The sequence below is a fragment of the Carettochelys insculpta genome, chromosome 3 (genome assembly GCF_033958435.1).
Source record: "Carettochelys insculpta isolate YL-2023 chromosome 3, ASM3395843v1, whole genome shotgun sequence".
Taxonomy (NCBI): Eukaryota; Metazoa; Chordata; order Testudines; family Carettochelyidae; genus Carettochelys; species Carettochelys insculpta.
In genome coordinates this window covers 143,591,151-143,617,451 of record NC_134139.1, presented here as the reverse complement: position 1 = coordinate 143,617,451, position 26,301 = coordinate 143,591,151, and the positions used below count along the sequence as shown (strand labels likewise).

The window sequence follows — 26,301 nt, the reverse complement described above, 5'->3', positions numbered from 1 at the left end:
TAGCCAAGGCGATAATTTATACAAGATGCCTTCGAACAATTTCCACATTTTATCACCACCCTAATTTATGCTATTAAATGGCCAAGTTTATTTAACCAAACAGTTATGTTTTTCCTGAAGTATTTAAAGAAAAGAAATGTCGGTACCTTCCTGAGTAAAAGATTTTTATAGGGTCAAACCCGAGGCCTAACTGAAGAATGAAGCTATTCTCAGCACATAAATTGTGTTTCACTTTGCAAATGTACAGAGGGTGCTTGTAAAGGGCAAAGCTACTGATCCTTATAAAGCAGCCTGTGAGACTGTAAATGACCTGAAAGGGAATATTTTTAATTAAACAGAATTGTTTTTAATGTAGTGTTACAGAGCACGGATATTGCAGCATAATACATAATTAAAATGCACCGAAAAGGAGAATGCAAGCTCTAGATACTATAGCATTTTTAACATTCAGTACAGACTATCATACCTATGTAGAAAACACATTACAGAATGCCATAGAAAATAAAGCTTTTACATTTATACTCTTCAAAGGAAAAAGAAACATGCTGCAAAAAGAAGAAATATATTCCCAAATGCTTCTAGCAGCTGAGAATCTGGTACCTTCTACAACAGACAGCCTTACAGTAATGCAAGGCGTTTTTAGATTTCTATTTTAAAGACGATTTATACAGATGACCTCTTCAGTGGAATGCCCTCACAATTCCACTCTGCCAAGCCATCACATTCTCCTCATTTGGAATCAGATTTTTCATTCAACGGCCATACCAAAAGAATTTAGTTCTGGTATAAAACAAACAAAAACAATCTGCAATCCAGTCCTGCAACAGGGATTCTGTGGTTGCGTCCCTATGGTCTGACCGAACCGGAGAAAAGCCAATGGAGCACTAGCTGTGCAAACACAGTTGTGAGATGGGTTCTAATTCATCCCCATCTCTGGATTTCAAAGTGCATCCCATCTTCTGAAGGAGTTTCTTGGAATATAAAGGGTGAAATCTGGCCCCACTGAAGTCGCAGAGGCTACAGTTACAGTACAGTCTTCTGTCGACAGAAGTCACTGTTGGAAGAGATTTCTCAACAAAATTTCTGTTGACAGAGTGTGGCCACACACAAAAGCTAATTGTCCACTCTCTCAACAAAACAGGCACCTACAAGCACTGTAGACAGGCCTGCTCATTATCCTGGAGACCCTGTCTGCCAAAAGAAGGCACCCCAGAGCATCCAAACTCTTTTTGTTGACAGAACCTGTCAGCAAAAGGCACTCTTCCTCATCTGGGAGAGGCAGAAGGTTGTTGGTGGAAATGCTGACTTTTGTTGACATACTATTGACAAAATTCATTTTGCATATGGATGCTCCACTGATTTTTTTCAACAAAACCAGGGTTTTGTTGGCAAAACTCACTAGTGTAACTGTAGCTTAGAAGCTTTGCCACTGACTGCAGCGGTGTGAGGGTTTTCCCCCAAAGGTTTCTATGTCGTAACTATTCATATTTGGGTATTTGCAAGCACCAAAAATAGTGTAGGTACTAAAGAAATATCAAATATACTATCACATGGTCATTAAAGGAGTTCAAAGGCGCAGAGTGAATTTCTCACGGCTTTCAGAACATTTAATTTGCCTCTTCCTTAACTAATTTTATCTGGAAGTTTGTTGTTTACTCAATTCTAAGATGAAGGACTAAGTTTACTAAAGCTTTCCCAGACACGAAGAAGAAGCCTGTGTAAGCTCAAAAGCGTCTCACCCACAGAAGACGGTCCAATAAAAATATATGATCCCTCATTCACCTTGGCCAGGTCTACACAAGGCCAAAAAAATCAATTTAAGACATACAATTCCAGCTGCAACAATTGCACAGCTGTAATCAACATATCATAGGTTGATTTTTCTGGCAGTCCACAGAGTGGGAGGTCAATGGGAGAAAATCTCCCATCGACCCCTCTTACTCCTCGTGACAGTGAAGTGTACCATGGTCACCTGTAGAGCCCTGATGGTTTGATTTACCATGTCCCCTCCAGGTGCACTAAACTGAACCCAGATGATTGACCCCGAATGAGTCAATTTTGCAGTAGACTTACCCCTTATCTCTCTAAAATCCTGAGACTAACAGGGCTACCACCGTACTGCAAAAAAAGTTCATGGCTGGCATATTCAGGCACAACTCCCTTCTGCCAATGGAGTGGTGCCTATTTTGACTCAGGACCAGGGTTGAAAATAAGTTAAATTTCTTGCAGGTACTATTGCGTAGCTCCCACCCAGCAAGGTGCTCAAGGTAGGGAGTTGGGACAGGTGGTGCAATATGACGGTACACTTAAGGGTGGGCTGGAGCACAGGGTGCTCATGGCAGGGGCTCAGGGTGTGGGAGGAGTAGGCATGAGTCAGGGTTGGGGTGTCTGAGGAGTGGCTTAGGGCAGAGGGTTGGGGTGCGTGTGGAGGAGTGCAGGAATCAGGGCTGGAGTGTGAGGAGAAGCTCCAGGCAGAGGGCTGTGGAAGGGCCAGGGCAACTCTATGGACAGCAGTGGGGTTGAAACGCCCCCACCACACACAACTCCCACCAACCCCGCTTGCTCTTTGTTCTCCCCCTCCGTCACTCTCGAGGCGGGGGGAGGAGAGGACTCCCTACTACGCCCCTCCCTCTACCAGCTGGGACCAAGAGGACTTCAGGGATGCTGTCTGCTGCCCTCTCACCCCCTGACAGTGATGAGCGGCATGGCAAGCAAGAGGTGGCATTGGAAGAACTGGCGGGGGGGCTTCAAACTGTCCTGCCTCTGAGGTGCTCAGGGCTGAGGCAGTCCTTGGCATGTCCCCACCAGCTCCGTTCACCCACCTGCTGCTAAGCACAGCAGCCAGCAGGAGATCCCCGGAAGCAGCAGCGTGCCCCAGCTGACTCCTACCGGAGCCATGCACCAGGGCGCACCCCCTCACTTTCACCTCTGCACAGGACTGAGCTTGGACAATTGTTTCCAACCACGAAAATTCTTAATCCTTGACAGCTGCAAACATGTGGTGGGAAAGTCTGTGATTCTATGTAGTGGATTCCAGGCCTGCTGATGGAGAGTGGACAAAGGGGGCGGTTGCCCTGGGGGCTGGCATTGCAATGGGACCCAGAGCTCCAGCCACCGCTACTTTGACAGCAGTGGCAGCCAGAGCCCCGGGCCCCTCTGAAGTGCTGCAGCAGCACTGCTCCAGGCAGCACAAAGGAAGGGGGTCCCAGAAGTGCGATCTGGGCAGCTCTAAGGCCTGAATGCCCTGGGTCCTGTCCTTCCATCCATGGCCCTGTCCCTTCACTGTACACTCCTATCCATCATCTCTCACCTTCTCTTTCTACTATTTATTATTTGTATTACCACAGCACCAAGAAGTTCTAGTCACCGACCAGGACTCCACAGTGCCAGGTACTGTAATGTTCTTCTCCTCCTCTCCCAGCATCATGCACTTAAACGACATATTAATTTACCCTCCAAAAGCAAATCTGAGCTCTTCCGCAATGTGATGTGAGCCTGGAATGATCTCCAGTTCTTTCACCCTTCTACTAAAATAGAAACTCCATAAACTGGCAGGAACACCCTGACTATCTTCACTGACACAGTCTGTTCTCTTCTCTGGAAGGTCAGGTCATAAATAGGGCAGATGTAGAAAGAAGAATGGAAAGTGGCCACTGAAATTGTTGCATCATGTCTATTACAACTAAGTGCTTTCATTTTCAGGCAGAAGGGGTTAGTTAGTATGGGATTCACGAAAGAAACGGTGTTCCAACAGTGCTCAAGTTTTCTTTTCATGTTCTGTGTCGTAAGTTGCAGTGTATATTAGTTCATGAATCAAGTTAAACAGTGAACTTTTAAGGCTGTGTACTAGTCACTACATGTACAAACTTTAGGTTTCATTCTCTAATTCTAAGCAGAGCTTTTTTTGTGCTGGTATGGGCCAGTATGCTGTACTGGCACCTCGGCAGCCCCAGATGGGATCTCCGGCCGAGTGGAGGAGGACCCCGCCAGCCCTGTAGCTAGGAGCCATCTGGGGTGTGGAGCTGCACTGGGACCACCAGCTGTGGGAACCCAGCTGGGTGGCAGGGGACCCTGCCAACCCCACAGCTCTGAGTCAGCTGGGGCACAGAGCCCCATCAGCAGATCCGGCCCTGGGGAGCTGGAGGAACCACAGCAGCCCTGGGGCTCGGAGCCAGCTGGGGCAGAGCCCCAGCCCCTGGGACCCAGCCAGGGAAGGGGAGGGGATGGGGACCCGGCTGTGAACAGGCTCCTCTTTTTTATACAAAAAAAGTGCTGATTCTAGGACTAACACTGTGACACCTAGTGCTTACTAGCCTGAAAGATCTGTAAGAACAGACACTCCTTTCCTGTGTGCATGGCATCTGTTCTTTATACCCTTTAACAAATTAAGTCACCGTACACAAGCCCATTTTTCTAAATCTTACCTGTTACGTCCAGAATCTCTAAATCCTTTGGCAAATGGATTCCTATCGATCTTTAATCGAGTGATCTGGAAGTATAAATGAAAGTGATAGCAAAACTTTACCAATTCAGTCTAAGTGATATGCATAGCAAATTATTCTCCAACCCTGAGCTGCCATCAAAGGTGTTGGAACTAGAGGTCTGTGTATGATGCAGGGGAGTTGGACTGCTGCTGTACCCCTGAACTTGAAGGGGTTTCCATTGTATACACAGTTTAGAGTTTTGCTCAATGGCTGTCTGCACCCCCACTATACACATTCTTCCAGCATGCCTGGCTGTCATTAGACTTTTCCATTTTAATTCCTCCCATTTTTGAAGTCAATGAGTGTTTATTTTACACCAAAGCTGGTTGGGGTTCTTGAAAGAAATTGTCTGGAAAATGCGGCTTCTTTGCTGGAGACAATGTATAGTCTCCTTGTTTGTGCCAGTTACATAAAATATATACAGACAGAAGTAAATGCTGACTAAGAGAGATTTCTGTTAGGCTACTGTGCTCAGATACACACACTGTAAACAAACGAAACACAAGGAAATACTTGTAATTTCTTTAACTCAACAGAACAGTTACCAAATAATGACAGCCCATCAGTCAGAGGCCTCTCCCAATCTCTGTTGCACCCAACATCATTTTGCTTCCTACTTTCTGGAAAAAGTAGGCCATCAATAAGCATAGACTCCATATCTATCTATACATACCAAAAAACATAATTGTGCTAAATTATTTGGAATGAATGTTCATTTTAGACAACTAAATAGCTTTTAAAATCTGGCTTTTAGGCTATGTCTACACTACTGCCTATGTCAGCAAAATTTATGTCACCAGAGCTGCGTCTACACGTGCACGCTACTTCGAAGTAGCGGCAGTAACTTTGAAATAGCGCCCGTCACGTCTACACGTGTTGGGCGCTATTTCGAAGTTGAAATCGACGTTAGGCGGCGAGACGTCGAAGTCGCTAACCCCATGAGGGGATGGGAATAGCGCCCTACTTCGACGTTCAACATCGAAGTAGGGACGTGTAGACGATCCGCGTCCCGCAACATCGAAATAGCGGGGTCCTCCATGGCGGCCATCAGCTGGGGGGTTGAGAGATACTCTCTCTCCAGCCCTTGCGGGGCTCTGTGGTCACCGTGGGCAGCAGCCCTTAGCCCAGGGCTTCTGGCTGCTGCTGCTGCAGCTGGGGGTCCGTGCTGCATATACAGGGTCTGCAACTAGTTGTTGGCTCTGTGTATCTTGCACTGTTTAATGAAAGTGTGTCTGGGAGGGGCCCTTTAAGGGAGCGACTTGCTGTTGAGTCCGCCCCGTGACCCTGTCTGCAGCTGTGCCTGGCTCCCTTATTTCGATGTGTGCTACTTTGGCGTGTAGACATTCCCTCGCTGTGCCTATTTCGATGTTGGGCTGAGCAACGTCGAAGTTGAACATCGACGTTGCCAGCCCTGGAGGATGTGTAGACGTTATTCATCGAAATAAGCTATTTCGAAGTTGGGTGCACGTGTAGACGTAGCCCAGGGGTGTAAATATTCCATCCCTCTGACAGGTGACATAAGTTACACTGACATAAACGCTCATGTGCACAGTGCTACGACAGAGGGAGAGTTTTCCCTGCAGGCATAGCTTATATTGCTCATGTATGTGGGCTTTTTATGCTGATAGGAGACATCTCTCCTATCCGCATAGAGCATCTTCACTGGATGTGCTTCAGCAGTGCAGCTGTATCAGTACAACTGGGCCACTGTGGCTACGTCTACACTACAGAGATCTTTTGAAAGAAGCTGTTCTGGAAGATCTCTTCCGAACGAACTTCTTTCAGAAGAGTGCGTCCACACACAAAAAAGCAGATCAAAAGAGTGATCTGCTCTTTTGAAAGAGAGCGTCCACAGAGCCCCTGCTCTTTTGAAAGAGCAGGCCAGGGATCGAAAATGAAGACTGAGAGTCTACACACGTTTTCTTTTGAAAGACGCTTTTGCAAGCGGGCGCTCTTCCTGAAACAGGAAAGAAAGCGTGATTTCGAAAGGAGCAACACGTTCTTTTGACTTCCTTTCAAAAAATGCTTTGCGTGTGTAGACACTCCATGGGCTCTTCGAAGAATCTTTCAAAAGAACTTGCTAGTATAGAAGCAGCCTGTATGTGTAGGCCTGGCTTCATTTTTCTTGGTTCAGATCTTTTCAGGTGCCCTTTAGGCAACTAACCTCCCTGGGAATGTATCTCAAACCCTATCTGTGAAACAGGAATAGAACATCTTAAATCCCTATCTGTTTAAATTGCAAGAGCTTCTGGCCAGGAACCATCTTGTACAGTGTTTTGCATTCTGGCACGTCTGTCTCAGTCAGGACAGCCACATGCTACAGTCATACAAAAAGCTATAAAATATTTAGAGTACTAAACAAACGCCTTATTAGTAAGTGGTGAAATAAAAGGCTTCTCCTTTTCTTCTCTTGTACTTCTCTGGCATAGTCGGTCTAGCCAGTAAAATATTACCAAAAAAGCCAAAAATTACCTGTTGATTCTGGTATGCTGTTACCGTAGTGAAAACAGTTTCTGGAAAAGAAAATGCTTTCACACCTTCTCCTGAAGGAATAGGCTTGACTGGAGAGAGATCATCTCCACAGTCTTTACGAATGACATGGACCCGCGGCTGGTATTTATGCATTGAATGAAGGATAATCTACAGCAACAGAAACAAAGAAAATGTAACATTTATTAGAAAGGACATTTCAAGGCTGCTAGAATTTGTGGGAAAAGATTAAGGCATGTGCTGCTTTCCATGCAATCTCATAGAAATTCAATTTTCTACAGCTTATGGTGGGTCTCATTACGGCTGTTTATTCACTCTGTACTTCGAACACTGCCAGTGCTAAGCATTCAAAACTCATGACTGAGGAACTCAAAAAATAATTAGGTTGGCTTAAAATGCATGGGTGCAATGCTGGCATCACTGAGAAGTCAGTTGGAAGTGTCCCATAGACTTCAGAGGGGACTGGATTTCATCACGTATGACTGCAAAAAACATCAGTTTGCTTTCTGGATGTTGAAACTTCAGGAAAATCTTGAAAATGCTGCAAGAGTGGTGAATTTGGCAGGTAGTTGTTTGTGACCATGAGAGCTATAAATGTATTTGGTGGAAAGGGTTGTAAATGACAGCTGAGATTCTCATGACTTCAAGAGCAGGGGCTTTAAGAAACCCACCAATGTTAGCAACAATGTCTCAGAGGGGTAGCCACATTAGTCTGTAGCTTCACAAAAAACAACCAGTCCTGCAGCACCTTAAAGACTAACAAAATTATTGGTTAGGTAATGAGCTTTCATGGGTAAGACATTAGCAAAACTGTATTTACAGTATGTAAACAAATACAAGGAACGTTACTTATATAGGAATAATACATATAGCCACTGCACTACATACCTGTCAATTTAAGAAGAAAAGAACAATTCCCATTACTAAGGTTTTAGGCCCCAAAACTATAAAAATCTTATGAATGTAAGGTCATCAGATAAAAGACATTCATAATAATTACCAGGATTGCTGTGGCATTTCTACATTTTGGAGGAGGCATAAAACACAAACGATTTGTTCTTACGTTTTTTCCATTTCATTAAAGAGAAACATACTTTTAATAGATTTCTTATTAAATATCAGAAACATGGCAACTTTTAGAAGGTCTAATCAATAAAGAAATAACCAGTTTTATAGCTACAGGCTTGTAGGAACTTAATTAAGATTCAAGAGCAACCTTTTTAAAAATTGACTGCTTTTTTAGCAGCTACAGAAAGCTTATGCAATCAGGCATCACAACATGGAGATTTTAACTTCACCCAGCCTGAATAACGCCAAATACCGTGAAACATCATTTATCCAAATGAAATGGGGGACGTTACATTAGCTTGAATAAACAAGGGTTGGCTAGGCAGAGTACTTTTTAATGCATTTAGTCCTGGCTGGGTGACATGATCCCTGTTTTGGATAAGCAAAGTTTCCAGATAATCAAGTATTCCATTATATTGCAACTGGGCTTTTTGACAATAACTTCAGAAGAGCGCCAGCAAATGGCTTCACACAGCCCCTTATGGACGTTCTAATACAAGGTGACTTCTCCGGCTTCTGTAGCTTCACTTGGAGCAAATGGTCAGAGATTGGCTTTGTTCAACTGACTGTTTAAAAATCTCTTTTCACAATCTTTCCAGCATTTTTCTGTCGGAAAAAAGTCTCCATAGAAGAAGCATTAGCAGGTGAATAAAGAACACCAAAAGTCTGATCTTGCATCCCTTGCACAGCCTAAATACCTGATGGTGTAAGGGAGTAATGGGTACATAGAGAATTCAAGCTCAAACCAAAATGACACACTACACCTCCAGTCATCCATTGCCTTGCACCTTGTCTAGTAATTTATACCAATGTAACGGAACATAAATTGTTTTTCTATTATTCTGACTGTGCAGAAGTTCCCCCCCACCCCACACGCACAGCTTTGTTCTGGGTTAAATGACTTTGCAAAGTGCAGGGCAATTGTAAAGTGAGCCCATTTTAAGGAGGAAATAACTAAATCTCACTTCTCTCTGAATATATTTTACCCTCTATTGTTGCTAGTAATACCTGTAATTACCATTATGGAGAGATCAGTGAAAAGAAACTTATGTTTTTTCAGTTTGCTTCCTCTGTGCATTTAATAGCACCGAGTCGACACTGTCCGTGCCATTTTTCCTGAAGAATCAGTCAGTTTCTGGCATTTGTATAGGTCTTTTTCAAAGCAGGAAATAGTCAAATGGCAAAAACAGCCAAGGAATTGACATTACCTTGAACTTATTTTTTTAAGTACGCTGCATCCCTTTAAAAATTGAGTCAATGACACCCATCTCAGATCACTCAGTTATTTAAGATAATTAAACTTAAATTGACATGCAGATCAGCACAATATTCGGGTTTAGCAAAATATCGGTTCAATTCCTGTACCTCCTGGCCATGGGCCCCCCTGTGAACAGGAGTAAGGAAAGCCAAGGCACATGATACTCTTGGGGCTACAGGACAAGGGAGGAACCAGGCTAACCTCTCACTTCTGCAAGCGGGCAGGGCGATCCAGGGACAGGGAAGTGTATTGGCCCTGCTAATGCTTCCAAAGTGCACCTGCCCCCAGTGCTGCATATGTACCCCAAGGAGCGCATGCTGAAATGGAGAGTGACAGGTTATAGTTTGCTCTTTGCTAGAGCTGGGGGGAGGGGGGGGAGGGGGGCAGTGGCATGGCTGGCAGGGAGCTTGTGACTTGAGAAATCTCAGGCTCCCTCTCAAGATATTCCAGGGACAGTGCAGGAACATAAACTACAATTGCAAATGGACAAATCCAGCTTGTACAAAGCAAGAAAGCTCTCAATGATTGGAGCCTTCCATATAACCAAAAGAAAAATAACCAGGAACAAAAGCCCAACAGAGATTCTTGCCGTGCAGCCCATCCACACGATGACCCTTTCTCCTAGCTGCGAGGTTCCTTTCCCCACTTCTCAAAAAAACAAGCCAACCAACCAAACAGAAATCCTCTTTGACCTTTTCTACAAAGCTAATTTCTTCAGGCTTCACATGTGTGGAGAAACATTTTGAGCCAAGATATGAAAACCACCTTCCAACACTTTCATGAAGCCTCGCAATGCACATTTAAAGGTCAATATTTTCAACCTTTCCCTGAAGGTCATTTTAACAAAAAATCTACACAAAGTACTCCAAAACACATTTGTGAACACAGGTAGAGTACTGGCTAGCTTCCATCTGCAATCCGACCCCTGATTTAAAGAGGGGAGAAAAGAGACAGGGGTTTGATTCAATTTAAAGATCTCTGGTGGGACTCCATTTTGAACCCGGAGTTAAAACAAGTTACTTTGCATCAAAAGTCGTTAACAGGAAAGTGTCAAAAATATTGACTTTTTACACAGAAATCTTGGTCAAAAACGGTGCAAACATTTTAACCAGTTCTAATCATAGATGATCCATCTTACCAGGCAGCCTCTATTTCAGAAAGTGAGCAAAGCTAAGCGTGGACTTGCAATGAGTTCCCCACGTTTGCGTATGTCAGTTGTAAAGTGAAGTTTTCTTTTCCGTCATCATAAAGTTTCTAATTAATGATACTGATGTGTTTGTATGGACATCATTATATGCAGGGTTACTGCCCTGTATAATTTAATAACGCCGTATGCAACAAATAAATTAGATGATTCACAATAAGCCCACAGCACCACATTGAACATGTATAAATTTCACCTGACCCTCCTGTTGTTCCACATGCAAAATCCACAGGGGGATTCTATGAGCAAAACTGCTTCAAGATTCAGTCCATGGGTCTGTTCATATAAAAGAGTGAAGACCAGGGCTCCCAATCAAAATGCAGATGACAACATCAGCACACAGAAGTGTTCCCAGGATGTGTTCAAACAGCAAAGTGAGTAGCCCTAGAATACTAAGAAATGTGGCCATTTTCAATTCTCAAAGGGCTAAAATTGGGGCAGGCACCGTCACCATCTTTCTGTACAGGGTGTAGCACAATGAAGCCCTGAACAAGCTGGCCATTAGTCGCTTCCAGAGCATTAATATTTACTAATGTGTCCTCAATTCACATATGTAGCTCCTGGTCATATGAATGGGAGTTACACATGCGGGGCAACTGTATCAGGATTTTAACATGTCCCTTGAAAGTATGTAACATTGGCTAGGACATTTTACCTATTTATTTGGTGTCATGATTTGTTATAACAACGTGCAGCTTTCCAATTTCTCTCACATTACTGTCACTCCATGGAAGTCAATGGAGTTATTTTGCTGAAGAATCAAGCACCAGAACACTGATGGGGAAAATTGTGTGTAAACTGGCCACACTTCGGATGAATATGGATGTTTGAAAAGAGCAAAATCAATAGACTGTCTAAATGAGTAACTGGACACAACATCTACAATGTGTAGAAGGAATGGCTGAAGGCTAAATTCTGTCTCTGTCTCCTTACATCACCCACAAGAGGTAATTGGGGAGCAGAGCTGTTGAAGCCAAGTGAGGTTCCTCTAAGCCATTCTGCCTGAATCCAATGAAAATAAACTTTGCTAGAGCACAAATTCCACCAAATTAAGGATGCAAGGAAAAAGTTTTAGACCCTGAATTTAAATAAATAATAGTATGGAAGGTTGTGTGGGCCTGATTGACAGCTCTCCTTAGAATCACAGAATCCTAGAGCTGGAAAAGACCTTAGGAAGTCACCAAGTCCAGCCCCTGCACAAAGCTTATCTAGCCCTCCTCTCTTTCTCACCACACAGAGAAAAGCGGGTCCTTTCCATTTATGGGAAGCATTTCTTTTATTATCACAAAATACACAATTATTTCTCTTCAGCTATTGTTGTCATTTCCATTCAGCATTCCATGCTACTCAAAAAGAATGCAACCATTGAAATAGCCACTGTTATGCTTTCTGGTTTTGCCTTTTCTGGTAATAATGAATGTTTCCAATTTCCCAGATTTTAGAACGATGAATTTTGCAACCAATCTTCTATCACCTTAAATAAAAAAATCCTTTAAATTTACATTTTTGTTTTGTTTTCGGGGATGTGGGTGTTGTAGCTCTGAAACAGTTCAATGTGTTTTGAATCTCTGTAGAAGAATACTATTTGGCTAGCTTCCAAACAGAGACTTTAATAAATAAAGAGTGCTGCAGTAATTTTAAATTTCTCTGCACCATGAATAAGAGTGTGCTATAAACACTGTGGATTTCAGCTCAGGAGGTGGAATGCCTGAAATGTGATCTTCCACAATAAAGTATAGTACACACTATACAGTCCAGTAAATACAGTAATTTAGCCCTTTGTCCATCGCCAAGATTAAATCTTGAGCCCCAGTCCTGAAACTGACACCACATGGGCATATGGCTGTGTCTATGTGAGGCCCCACAGAAATCAATGGTTACAACAATCTACCTGAACGCTTGGCTATGCCTAAGCTTGGAGGTAGGGGCATGATTCCCAGCTCACGCAGACATACTCTCTATAGCTCTCATGGAAATAGCCTACTGAAAATGGTAGTTGAGCCATAGTAACAGGCTAGCTGCCTTCAGAACAAACCTGTCTGGATCTCATGAATTACGCTCTTGGGGCTGTTAGATCAGGCTGCCACTTGCTTCTGCCCAAGCTACCAATGGCACACAATGCTAGTATGTTTGCACAAGCTGGGAATCCAGCTTCTACCTCCAGGTGTAGACATAGCCTACCTGGTGTGGGGCTGAAGTCATACAGAATTACAACTTTCTTCCCTTTTTAATTGCTTCAGTACAAGTTAGGGTGCAGTTGGTGCAGCCCTTGTTCACATTAATTGCAAGTACACAAGTAATCCCACTGAAGGCCACTGAACTTCTCATGCTGAGTAACATTTATTCACCCTGGGATTGCAGAATCGGACCCCAGGTTCATAATTGCACAGGTCATGTAAAGATGGAGGTGGCTGATGCTAATTCCTAAATAGAAATGCTATTAATTCAAACTCTTTTAGGGACATATCTACAATGAAACAGCAACCTGACTCCTGCGATATCTGACAATAACATACCAGGACTCTTTCTTGAAACCAAGTGGGGAAAACCAGCTGCTTATTCCTATGTAACATGAACAGAGGCTGGGAAAGAACTGAAGAAGAGAGAGTTCAAGGAGAAAGAACAAGGTTTAACACAGCAGAATTATTGGTCCAGATTTTCCCTAATGCAGATCCATTCTATAGTTGATATGAAATGGCTCCACTTTACTACCACCTCTCATATAGGGACCTTCAGCATGGGCTGTACAAGCCCATCTGGAACCCTGCTTTCACCGCTCCCATACCTGCCCTGGCTAGATCACAGCTAGCTTAGTAAGTACACCCAACCTGCAATCGCACCCTGTACAGACCTACCCTAGACAGATGTGCTTTCTTCAGAGAAGCTTGAAGAATTTACAATTGGGACCATGATCTCACACAATGCTGCAAGCAGTGGTTCCATTGATTTCAATGGGAAATGTGCACAGAAGGAAAATACTCCTAGCCAGACAGAGTATTTTTTGCATGTATTGTATTCCCTGTTATCCCTTTTCGTGACTGAGGAATCATCCCATTTAATAAGTCTGGTCTCTTTAGAGTCAATGTAACCCACATCCGGTTTCTGACTTGTCATTCAAGTGCTTAAAACTCCCGACTCTTTGAGTTCAACGTTCCCTTTGAAAGAAAGCCAACATTTGCCATTTATTACTGGATTTGTCAAAAATAAAGGCTTCATCCTGTCTAAAAACAATACTTGTTTTTTAATTATTTCCTAAGGTGTCAAGTACAGCTATTTTAGGGATTGTTGGAAAGATGCTGGCTTACATCTGTCATGTTTCAACAGTTTTCAAGAGAAAAGGAAATATGAATATAAACACATTTTGTCACATTAGATAATGTCATAACTAAACAATTCAGAGCTTGCACACAGAACGCTCATACTGCAGCAGTCTGCCAGCTTTTCCAGAAGTAATGAGCCTCAGCTGTGAAAGGGTCTTGCTTCATAAGGTATGTAATAAATCATTATCAGAGCGAACCTAGCTCCCATGTTGTTCATTGTGGAGTGCAATTATTAACACCTTGTGGGATTTCACACAAATGCTTAGGTTAAAAATACAGTTAAATATACTTTTTAATTAATATAAACTTATTACATATTATTAACATTTATTCCAACTACTAGTGAGTTTAAGCACACTTCCTGATAAGAACTGATATTGCAAGATATGGTGGGAAAATGTAAAAACAATTCTGTACTTTTAGGACAGTGAATTCAGTCCTGCACAATTCTATCTATGCAGGAGTTTTATATTTTTGAGATGCCAGTAAAAACTAGCATCCATTTTTTAAAAAAATTACATCATCAATTATCAAAGTAAAAGAACAAGCACGTTTTGCATGAACACTGGTCAATTTTTATGAAGCTTTGCAAGGCTAAGTTCATTATTGTCAATAGGGAGATGCATGTCATAAAATCTTTGTGTAATGAGTGACATGCTAGTTTGTAATATTGATGGGATACTCACATGTCCTTGATCATCCAGTTCGTTGTTTGTTAGTTTCAGTTTGTCAAAGCTGATCACTTGTCTCATCCAAGTCTCCCCGGAGGCGGGTGAATCAGGGTGAATATAAACACGAGGAGGTACTGGTGAATCAGCATTCCCGGCCACCATCCATTTAGAGCTGTGGTAAACGTACCTACCAAAAGAAGCCCAACATATGTCAGAATGAAATGGGAAATAATTCATCAGGCTTCTTCTGATTGATATAGCAAATCTTTGTGCGCATTGCTCCTGTCAAACTACAAATGGTGGTGGTGGTGGGGGCAATAAATACAATGTGTCTAGGCAAAATATCCCAGAGATAAGGGAACATTAAAACCAGCTTAAAAGAAATCTATACAAATAGTTATGAAATTCCACTCAGAATAGAGAGCTAAAAGGAAAGTAATCAATATAAACAAAATCACAGCATTTCAGGGAGCCGTCTCCTGCACTGCTGCCAAGATTATCCTAATAGCTGCACTAAGAAACACAACAGCCTTCTCTGCTCCAAATAACATGTTTGATTTACCTTCCCTTTCAAATGGCCAATTGTCAGCTGCTGCATAACAATTCAGGCACAAAATATTAGCAAAAGCATCTTCAACAGATAGGACAAAATTCTGCTTTCATTTAAAGCCTGATGCAACTCCCATTAATGCAACTGCAGTCTTTCCACTAACCACCAGTTATGCTATGACAGAGTCATTGATCTCAGTGGCATCACTCTGGATGAGCTCCAGAATAATAGAGCAAAATCTGGGCCTTAATTTATACAATGACATAAACAGCTCTGTACATGACTCACTTAGCATGTTGTTTCTAACATGAAACAGTCCACAAATAAAGCTATTCCAGATACAGCACTGCTTGCGACAATGAAAAAGGGAATGACATTCAAATGAGAAGATTTTTGTGAGAACCATATTGATCTTCTTGACAGAACCACAGAAATATTTAAATAAAAAAACCACATCCTGCTATGTTTCTTTTTATAAAAACAAATAAAGTCATTCTGTAGTAAAAATAAGTTATCCTTCAGTAGAAATATCTTATTCTGATTTCAGCTATTTTTTGGACAATTATATTTTAAACCCACTAATTAAAACCTGTGCAAATGAATAGATTTGATAGGCATATGGCATTCAGAAAAAAGAACAATGCCCGTGACAAAAAAAAGTTCAATTTAATTTTAAGAAACATCTTTCAACACTTTTGACATGTATGACTCTTTGTACGGTTATTCTCTTTAAGAGAATAAAATATGCAATATTATCAAGAGTGGAAACTTCTAAAATTATTCATTACAAATAGGTACAGATGTAAATCACACCAGCCATTAAATGTGAAATGATATTCTGTGATTGCTTCTTTTGAGAAATACCCTTTACCTAAATCATGCAGTTTGTTATTTGTTCTGCTATATCTTATCTGATTTATTATTGTTTTTACTTAATGAATGAATTAGATGTACTACTTTATTTACCTATACTATGGTGCGAACTTTAAAAATTGTACTTCATTAGTATTTTTGAAAATATTTCAAAACAATGCCTGACTTATGTGATAAGGTTTAATTTGGCTAAATTTAAATTATCCTGAGCGGATGACATTTTAGTTAGTTCTGTCATTCACTTCAATGGAAGCACAATTGAGCCCAGCATAGAACTGTTACAGTAGCTCTTAGATGGTCAGAAAAAGCATTGTGTGGAGTATCAAACCATAGTAATGGGACTAAGATAATAATCACTATTAAAGAATGAATTCACTGCAAAACAGTCTTGCTTGTAGAAATGTGAAATCCAATAAAAAGTAGTTCCAGAAAGATAAAATAAACATAATACTGAATAGATTATTAACAAAATGTATATGTTCCAACCATGAAAATACTGCATTTCATCTATGATCCCATGAGCTGAATTCAGGGGGGTTTAATTTTGGAAAATTAATGGTCAGCAGTGCAGAAGCAAGGACAGTAATACATATACACACACATCTAAATGGAAAAGATGCATTTCTTGTTAAAACTACTAACATTTAATAATGTCCTCATTTTAATAATCAGATTTTTTAACTTTAGGTAAGTGCTCCCATTTATCTCACTGCTCATAAAGATCTGAAACCATATGTTCACAGTACTATGTAAATTTACATTTCTGTTTGGACCAGATGACATAAATTTTACTTTGGACCCAAATCAGCATAAATATTTTCCGTTTTAAATGAATTGCTCTGGCCTACATAAAACTTGTTTCTGTTTGTCATGGTATAATCCAAAAACAAGCAAACCTCACCAGACAACTACTATATGAATTGTTCTCAGTTTTTTTATTGTCACCTTGCTGAAAAATTCTCCCTAAACAAAACTATAATTGTCATAAATGTACCTCTAGAAGGAGAAAACTACAATGAGTAATTTTAGGTTACACAACGAACATAATTCAGACCTAGTGCTGGTGTGGCAAGAAAAGAGATTCACTGAGAGTGTGATCAGCTTGTTCTTCATTCCCTTTATCAAAGTTTCCTATTTCTACAATTAAACCTACATTGAACCTATTTACCACACTGTTCTAACAATGGGTTGAAATAACCAAAATGATAACTTGTGAGGATCCAATCCTGCTCCCACAGAACAACTTGCTAAAATTTTTCTTTTCCATTAGAATGGCAAAAAAGGTCAGGCCCTTGATTCATAACGTTTCTAAACACGCTAATAATTACTTGCATCTGATGCAGCGGGTCTTTGCCCACGAAAGCTTATGCTCCAAAATATCTGTTAGTCTATAAGGTGCCACAGGACTTCTTGTTGTTTCTGAAGATACAGACTAACACGGCTACCTCTCTAACAATAATTACTGTGTACCTAAACCTGCAAATATTCAATCAAACTGGTAGACCCATACAAAAACAGGACTATTTGCATAGCCCAGTCCATATTTACATAAATATGACCCTTCTTTGAAGTATTAAATAATTACAACTGACTAATCACTGCTCAATATTATTTAACATGACATTTCACATATAGAAATGCTATTAATCCATTCAAATCAAAAATCAGGAAAGAGATCTACTTGTTATCCTCAAACTGTAACAGAAAGAGCAGCATTTCTCATAAATCCATTTGAACCATAATTCAAAAACATGTAAATGCTTTGCATTGTAATGTAGTGTCACTTAGAATATATATATTTTAATACTTATTAATTCAGAGGAAATTACTTCAAAGCGGATACACTTTGTAGCTATGGATTTTGAACAAAATGCATTACAAATTTCTCTTAGACAGGGCTAAATTGCAGACTGTGAAAGCAAAAAATCTGACCGCTCACCTATCGCACATACAGAACATTAAGCCAACCACAGAAAGCACTTCAAAAAAACCTGCAGTTTTTTCTTACATACTTGGCACAACTTATTTTTATGCGCTGAGACAGAAATAGGAATTTGGAAGAGCATTAAATTCTACCTTCTGCTAATTCAGACACAATTAATATTCTATTCTAAAAGCCAACATCTGTATGCTTTACATCACAAGGTTTTGTTTGTTTGTTTTACTGTACCTGTATCGTTTGTTGTCCACTGGCACAATGTCCATGGCAATGTAGTACTGCTGATGTGGGTCTAAACCTGAGATCTTCACTCTCATTGCAGGGAACATCCGCCTGAACATAGAAAAGGGGAAGTTATTTTAATATGAAACAGACTTCAGAACATTGTACAGCAAAAGAAACCAGTTTTTGGGTATCCCCCTCTCCCCCTAATCTGGAAAAGTGTGTATCTTTATTTTATCATTATGACCACATAGCCATAAAATGGTCCATTTGATGGGCCACGACAGATTTTCAAGATGCATTTTTACTGAACAATGCTTCGTATGTTTTGTGATATGTTTTGAGAGTAAAAACATCACTACGTCATTTCAATTTTATTGTTAGATAGTAAGTCATTTTGTTCTGAGACTTTTATTTTAACTACATATGCATTTAAAACCTGCTGGAGATTTAGTAGATATCCACTTGATCTTAGGCTGAAAAGCATATGAGAGGCAAAAGTAACAGCTCTTATCAAGTAAGATCATAACCTGCAGAAATTGAAACTGTCAGCTGAGTTCTAACTGACAGCAGCAAAGGCTGCAACACTTATGTGTCAGCAAATTATACTTTTAAGACATGGTGATATAAATATAAAACAAGAAGGCAGTAGTAAAACCTAGTGTGCCATGTGATAAGCAAAGTATACGTTTCTTATTCAGATGGGACATCTGGTCTGAAGCATACAAAAGGTGAACTGCACGAGATGCTCTGTATTTGAAAGGGATAGTAAAACTTCTTTATTAAAAATAAAAACCCAGACACAAATTGCGTTTATAAATAAGTTAATGATTTAGATCTTTTGGTGGCAAATAGGGAATAATTAACCAATGTGGAGATTTTAGATACAAAAAATTATGCATCAATTCACTTCATGTTTGACACATGGTTTTGACATAGAAAATTCATTCTGAGAAGCAAATATAAGAAATGTTAAAATGACATAATAAAATATATTTTTTCTTATTACATAAATCCAAATGCCATTCCAATTAAATTCCATGTTTTCAGCAGTTCTGAAATGATTAGCAGAATTTAAAGTCGTTTGTAAATGAAAAAAAAAATACATGTTATTTCTATACTTTCTAAACAAATTGCAGGGTGAATCTGTTTCTTAATACTATTTCAGTGCACCTGTAAGATAAGAAAAAGGGAAAAAAGGACCGGACACTCAAGACAAATGTTGCTTTGTGCTGGTAAAGACTGCATTTCAATCATTAATAAAGTCTCACTGAAAATGGAGACGGTAGCATATGGATTCAATCAAATATGTTTTTGTAATTTCTAATAAGTTCAGATATTTTATACTAGCCAGCTTTTTGCCATGTGTATCCATTGAAAGAGTAGGGGGGGAGTTTATTTTAGAAGAATACAACATTCATAGACTTCATCCTAATGAACAGGAAACCTTAAACCCCACATGCTCCTGTGCCCATCGAAAATTATTGTGATCTACCTAGGTCATAAATCAATTTGTTTTCTCCACTTTGATGTATTTGCCGATTGGAGGCTGTGTATGCCATCTGTATAGTTATTATAAATTAGCTGTCCAAAAGAGCACAGCAAAACCTGGCTTCTGTGGCATCAGATTTTGTATTTGATTAACATAACCGAAGAAAGTTCTATTATGGGACAGTGTGTTTATCCACCTGAAGGAAGCATAGCATAAATCAGGAGGACAGTTAAAATAGCCTGTCTCTTTTGCAGGAAGTCTAATCTTCCTTCATCAATGGACTTCTGAAATAAGCCATGTGAACCTCCTACAAACTCCAGCTTTCCCTAGTTGCAGGAAACAACGAGGGAAGGGAGAAATTAAATTGGTCCACAGAATAAAAATTAACAAGCCAGTTTATACTATTCATTGGTTGTATTTATGGGGTGGGGTGGAACTGACTTAACGACCCAGCCCTTTCCGCGGGGACCCGGGCTGCCTACAGGAAAATAAGCCTTAACCTTTTAGATTTCCCAGCGTGATTTGATTTGGACGCGGTTGGACCGTCTGATTTGGAGGACTCTTGAGCAACTTCTCCCTGCCGCGGAGGCCCTGCGGCGCCCAGCCAGAGGCTCGGAGCCCGGGCGCTGGCGGGCGCAGTGGAAAGGCGCAGCGCACCTTTGCCTCGGCAGGGGGACGGGCGGGGAGCGAGCCGCAGGTCTTTACCTTCCCGCCTTGGTGATGATCATCTCGGTGCCGATCTCATGGAAGCGCTTCCAGAGCTCGGCTCCCTGCAGATCTACCCGGGGCGCCTGCGGGGTGGGCGGGGGGGAACCGGGCCTAGACCCCTTCGGGGAGCCGCTGGGCGACACTGGCGGGGACCCTCCTAGGAAACTCTCCTCGCAGCTGCCTGGAAAGGGAAGCGGGGGAGAGCGTCAGGAGGAAAGCAAAGGAGCAGCGGGGCCCGGATCTCCGCAGCCGCAACTCCCAGGGGCTCCGGGCGGAGGAGAAGCCGGGCCCGGGCTCCTGGATCCCCCAAAGAACCAACAAAAAGAGCAAGTCCGACGCCTGCCCAGCTGGGGAGAGCCGCCCTCCCGCCCCGGCGCGCTTCCCTCCCCGCGGGGCCCCGGCCCGCCCGGGGCTGGTGCAAGCGGGGTGCCCGGCCGGGCACCTGGGCCGGGTTTGGCCGCGGAGTTCAAAGCCGGGCGGGCGGGTTAACTCGCGATCCGAGCCCATCGCCTGGGCAGCCCGAGCCGGGCCACTTGCCCCGCTTCTTTCCACGTGCTTTGGCCTCCTGGCCCAGACCTGACCGCGCCGCTGGCTGCAACTGACGCGGGTCCCAGCTGCGCCGCGTCCGCAGGTCGGGCTCGGCCCCTGGCCTGGAACGCAGCTGTCAGAAAACCCGGGGCCAGGCGCTCCGCGGGCACACGCCGCGCCGCCCCGGGTGGCTGCTTGCCCGGGGCCTGGAGCAGTTTAATTAACACGTCTCAGCTCGGCCCGGTGCTTTGCCCGCAGCTCACCGGCCGGAGGGGCTTTTCCCCGCGGTGCTCGGGGGAAGCAGGAACCCGGCGGGAGGAGGAACGTGCCGGATCCGCGCCCGGGCGGGGTCCGAGGGGCGGAGGAGGAGGGAAGCCGGGCTCTGGCCGATGCAAACCAGCCCCAGGGTAGAGCCGGGCGGGGGTTAATCCGGCGCAGGGGGGGTTACACGGAGCGAAGCCGAACCGGCCCGGGATCGGCTCTGGCCCCGAACACGTCCCCTCCCTTTCTCCGGGGGCCCGGGGCTGGATCCCCGGGCGCGGCCGCCGCGTGGGGCCGCTGGCTGCTTTGACAGCTGGGGCGGGGCGGGGCGGCGGGGGAGCTTGTCCGGGACCGGAGCGGGGAGGAGACTCACCGGCGGGTCCCCGGGCGCCGCAGCTCGGCTCCAGCTCGCCGCAGCTCCGGCTGGGCGCCGACACGGCCCCCGCGTGGGGCTGCAGAGGGGCGCTCCGGGCTCCCTCGCCGGCCCCCTTCTCGCAGCCGCCACCCGCTTCCTCCTCGGCCGCCGCCGCCGGCTCCTCGGCCGCCCCCAGCTTGCGCCGCTTGGGCGGCGGGTGCTGCTGCTGCTGCTGCTGCTGCCTCTCGGCCCCGATCAGCGCCTCCACCGAGAAGGCGTGCGCCTTGAGGCTCATGGCGGGGCAGGGCGGGGATCGCCGCTTCTCAGCCATGCCCGGCGCCCCCCGGCCTCCGCCCTACACGCCGCGCATAGGCACAGCGCGGGCCCCCGGCCTCGGCGGGCTCGGCCCCCTGGCGGGCCGCACGGCTCTCCTGGCCCGTGCCGGGGTCCGGCCCAGGCTGTCCCTGCCCGTCCCGCGCCCGGCCTCCGCCGCGCTCTGCCCCGTCCGCCGCCCAGGCGGGACTGACATGGGGAGGCAGCGCGCGGCGCGCACCAATTAGGGCTGGTAATTGAAATGTGTGGCCCGGATCTGTCAGCACGTCCGAGCCGGGGGGCGGCGGCAAAGCACTCGCTCATTAGTGTCAATAAAGTGGCCGAGGCTGGGCGGAGCCAGGCGGGGCTGTCACTCAAACCCGGCGCGGGCCAATCGGAAAGCGGGGATTATCGCGAGCCCGGTCAGTCTTCCTTATAAGGGCAGGAAAGGGCCGGTGCTGGGGGGGTGGGATGGCGCTCCCGGCAGTCGGCTCTCGGGCAAGGTGCGCGGCTCTTGCGGGGGCCAGGGACAGCCCCGCCGAGCAACAGGCGCTAACAGCCCCGCACCCCTCCAGCGCCACACTCTCCCCAAGCAACGCGGGAACCGGGGGCGTTACAATGAGGCGCTGCCCGGCAATCAGCGCGTAAAGCCTCCCTCCCCCCGGATCTCCCCCCGGGCCATTACATGGCGGAGTTGTCTGTCCTGGCCCCATTGTGGCCAGTTCTGGGACCGCACCTGGCCGAGCCCTAAAACGAGGAATCTCCCTGGAAACGCCCCCCCACCCCCGCAATAATCAGTGCCCGCTGGGATCGCGAGCTGCGGGAGCTTGTTTTGGGGCGGGGGGGGGAGTTGAATTACCCCCCTGCGCTGAGACCCTGCGCTGCCTTTTCCCCTGGCGAGGGTGGCTGGTGCTGAGCCCCTGTGGCTTCTCATTCAGACGGGGCGGAGCGGGGACCGCAGCGCAAAGCCTCGCAGACCCCTCTGAACGAATGTATTGCAGACAGGAATTACCCCAAGGCTGATAGCAGCACCGGCGTATCCGACCGCCGTAACTTGCATAGTAATCGATTTCAGGTGCGGAGCAGAGCCCCTGCCCCCCATCAGACGCTGCAGAGCTGGGGCCCTTCTCCTGCTCTTTGCTTTCCAGTAGTCAAACACACCGCGCGCCCCGCCGGGGCTCTAACCACCCCGGTGGTACATAGGGCGCCCGCCACCCAATGGAAGTCCTTCGTGTCATCCCACCGAAGAACAGAGCAATGAATTTTAAGGTGTGATTCCGAGCGATCGGGGATTGATGGCCCAGTTTGAAACAATCCCGTCAGTGTTGTGGAAGGGCAGAACTGCAGCGCGTATGTTCTTAGACTTATTGTTCGGCCACTCGCGTAGCAATGTCCTGGGTCCCACGGTGCGGGGACCCTCAGCCCCGTCTGTACCCCTAGTACCGAGTGGGCTGAAGCCCCAGAACGCGGGAGAAGGGAGAGGACCGTCTAGCAACTTGCTCTCGGGCTAAACCAGCTTTTCAAGTAATTGCAACCATTGTTTTACGCTTTCGCAGCGCTTTAACGGCGTGTCCGAGGCGCAGCCCCTGAATCCACCAAGCAGAGGCAGTACCCAGCCCGCCTTGGAGAAAATAGTAACTTGTCCTAAAGCAAATCATAGGCAGGGAAGTCGCCCTCCGCTTGATGTCATTTTGAATCTATAGGATAATGTAAAATGCCCAGTGTCAGTCACTGAGCACTGCTGTGCGCTTAGTTTATCTTTGCGTTCAATCTGGGATGAATTAACTGTTCCACGGTCGAAAATCTGCCCGTCCTACCTCGTCCAACTGTGATTGAATGTGAAGAAAATCAGATGTGCAGAGCGGATGAAAGCGCTAAGCTCGGGCAGCTTTCGGGAGTTTCAACGCCGTCGCGCTGGAAATTGGGGCAATAGAGGCAGAGGCGGGAAATGCATCTGGGCTTTGCGGTGCCTCCCTGGCTCTCCCTGTAATGAGGACTCTGCCCGCCGATCACCACGGCCTCCACCCCACCCGCAGAGATCTCAGCCGGGCGCCTGCTCGGCCGCAGGGATGTGAAAAGGCAGGAGTCGCCCGCGCACCCCCTGAGGAAGCTGAGAGCCATCCGCAGGACAGCTCCCTAAGGGACAGGCCCCATCGGAGGGGATCAGGTACTGACCCGCCCACGCGGCTGCTTTAAGCTGAAAACACCCCCGTGTTTCCCACCTGGGAGCCGGCCCGCTGGGGCTTGCTCTGGCGAGGGTAACTGACCAGGAAGAGGGTAACTGACCAGGGCGAGGCACAGTGCCCAGCCCCTACCCGGGGGCTGTGTTCGAAACGTGCGTGTTGGCCTCCGTGTTGATGCTAACGCTGTTGCACGCGGGCGAGAGCCAAGCGAACCTCTACAGAAAGCAACGCCCCGGGGGCAGGCTGCGGGGGTGCCAGGGGGTCAGACACTACCTTCCCAGAAACGCGCGCGATGAATGCAAACAATCATCGCTACACCAGTCCGCAATAAAACCCTGCTCTGCCTTCCCAAGAGCACTGCTGCGGCTGGCAGGGCAGCCTGCCTTGCCATGCTGCGCGGAGACCCAGCTCCCAAGCCTGAGCGGGACAGATTTAAACACCGCCCAATCACCGCCTACCAGTGGCAGATGCCGCAGGGCTAAGCCGTTGTCCGGTACGGGGAAGAGTGTAACGTACAGAGACGCACAGCGTCTGCAGTGTGCGCCCACTAATGAAAGGGTTATTATTGCTCTGACCCTGTTTTCACATCAGGTACATAAACCCCCCCAGGATTCCGGGGCATTTCCTTGCTTAGCGTAGTGGTGTAAAATCTGCCGATTGACTCGCTGTTTTCCTTCTCTCGTAGCGGGATGCCGTGAAGTCTGTTTGGACGCTCTGCGATCCATATGGCTGTATGTATTTTGGAAGGGGACGATGAAAAATACTCCTTCATGGTGTCTCCCGGCGTGAGCTTTCTCTTTCTGGACTTTAACAGTGGATGGGATCTAAGCATTTGCACACTCTAGTTCTGTATTCGACGTTATTAAAAATTTAGACTTAAATATATATATTTAAACGGCTTGATTTTTTCTTTCTCCAATATCTTGGAGGATAACAGAGGTTTGCTTGCAGTTTGTTGTCATTCAGACCTTTGCTTTCTGCAAGCATCTTTGGACAGGAATTTTGGTTATTATGAAAGGGGGCAAGAACGTCATAAAGCCGCGCATTTTTCCCCTCGTTGGGCCGATGCCGAATATCTTTGCTCAACCAGGTAATCCAGGATCGGGCCCTGAGGAAGCCGTTGACATCATTTTACAAAACGTTGTTTAAAGAAAGGGGACCCCAGGTTATAGAAAAGCCCGCAGATATTTTAGCTCAGCTTCTTTGCACTAGAACAAACTAAAGATTACCGACGACAGAGGAGTTGGTCAGGAATTCTCGGAAGCCAGAATTTACTGTGCATGGTAGGTCTTTGCTTCAGTATAACGTTCCTAGTTTGCCCGAAGCAAAGTACTGGGCGAGACAGAGCAAATATAAAATGCTGAAAAGCAAGTCAACACCTCAGTTATTCCACCCACCTACGGTATTCAACTCGAGGGGAACAAAAACAAAAAACTCTCGACTGAATCTCCCAGATATCCCTATCACCTATAAAAACACGCCAAAATAGGGTTAAGTACGGTTTAAATCTAAAACAGACAGGAAAACTTTCTTAAACCCTCCTGGCTGTACAGGGGTATTACAGTTTCTCAGCAATAAACTACGGGCGGCTCTGTAGGCCCAAGTCTGGATAGTAGGAACTGGATTGCAAGCACCAGTTCTGGTGAAATGCTCGGGCTGTTTAGAACCAGGTAGATTTCACCTGCTCCCGTGTTAAGCGCCCTTCTCTGTTTGTAACGTTAGCCTAAAAAGGGACGAGGCAGGCATGACGAATAAAAGGCTGGCTCCAAGGACTGCGCGTTGCGGGCTAGCTGGTAGATCAGTCAATCTATTGACCGAGAACGGGCCTGATCCCGTTCACACTGGCTATCGGGAGGGTTTTGTCAGGGATTTCGGTGCAAACGGAATCTAGCGGGATTCCGCATTCGGAGCCGAAGTGAAGGGGCTGGGTCCTTCACGTCCTAGCCGGCCACAGCCTCCCGCTCCGCTTTGACTGGATGAAGATGCTTGAACTGGGCCCGGCTCGATCCAGGGCGTGCCATTGTTCCCCAGGCAAGCCAACGGCAGAATCTCCAGGGGTAAGCGGCAAGCCCCCTCCAGGGGAATTCCGCTGTTCCACTCCCTCCCCGTTGATTTCCGGGCGATCCGGATCCGTTCCAAAGACTCGCGTGTAAACGGGAGCCGTTCTCCGCGCAAGGGAAAAGGGGCCAGGCTTTTGACCGACTGGATTTTCCAAACCGAGGTGTCAGGCGCACAACATCCCTCGCCCCGCTGAAGGGGAGTTGTGTGGTGGCTCACCTCCGTTTGGAGCCTCTCAGCCCCGCTTTGGGAGTGGCTTTCCTTCACCGATGTTGTTGAGAGTTTTCCAAAGGTTGTCGTCCCCAAGCTCAGTCAACCGTTGCCC

At 45.5% G+C, this 26,301-nt stretch overlaps 1 protein-coding gene across 1 annotated transcript in view; it reads right to left on the bottom strand.

The window, feature by feature from the left end:
• Positions 1-22,028, bottom strand: part of TBX18 (T-box transcription factor 18) — a 33,698-nt gene extending 11,670 nt beyond the window's left edge. Inside the window, exons 1-6 of the mRNA XM_074990951.1 lie at positions 21,442-22,028; positions 20,277-20,460; positions 18,089-18,190; positions 14,511-14,682; positions 6,957-7,124; positions 4,425-4,489 (exon numbers count right to left, since the gene is read on the bottom strand). Of these exons, the coding sequence (XP_074847052.1) occupies positions 4,425-4,489; positions 6,957-7,124; positions 14,511-14,682; positions 18,089-18,190; positions 20,277-20,460; positions 21,442-21,754 (1,004 nt within the window). The 5' untranslated portion in view covers positions 21,755-22,028. The remainder of the gene's footprint in view (positions 1-4,424; positions 4,490-6,956; positions 7,125-14,510; positions 14,683-18,088; positions 18,191-20,276; positions 20,461-21,441) is intronic.
• Positions 22,029-26,301: the final 4,273 nt, after the last annotated feature.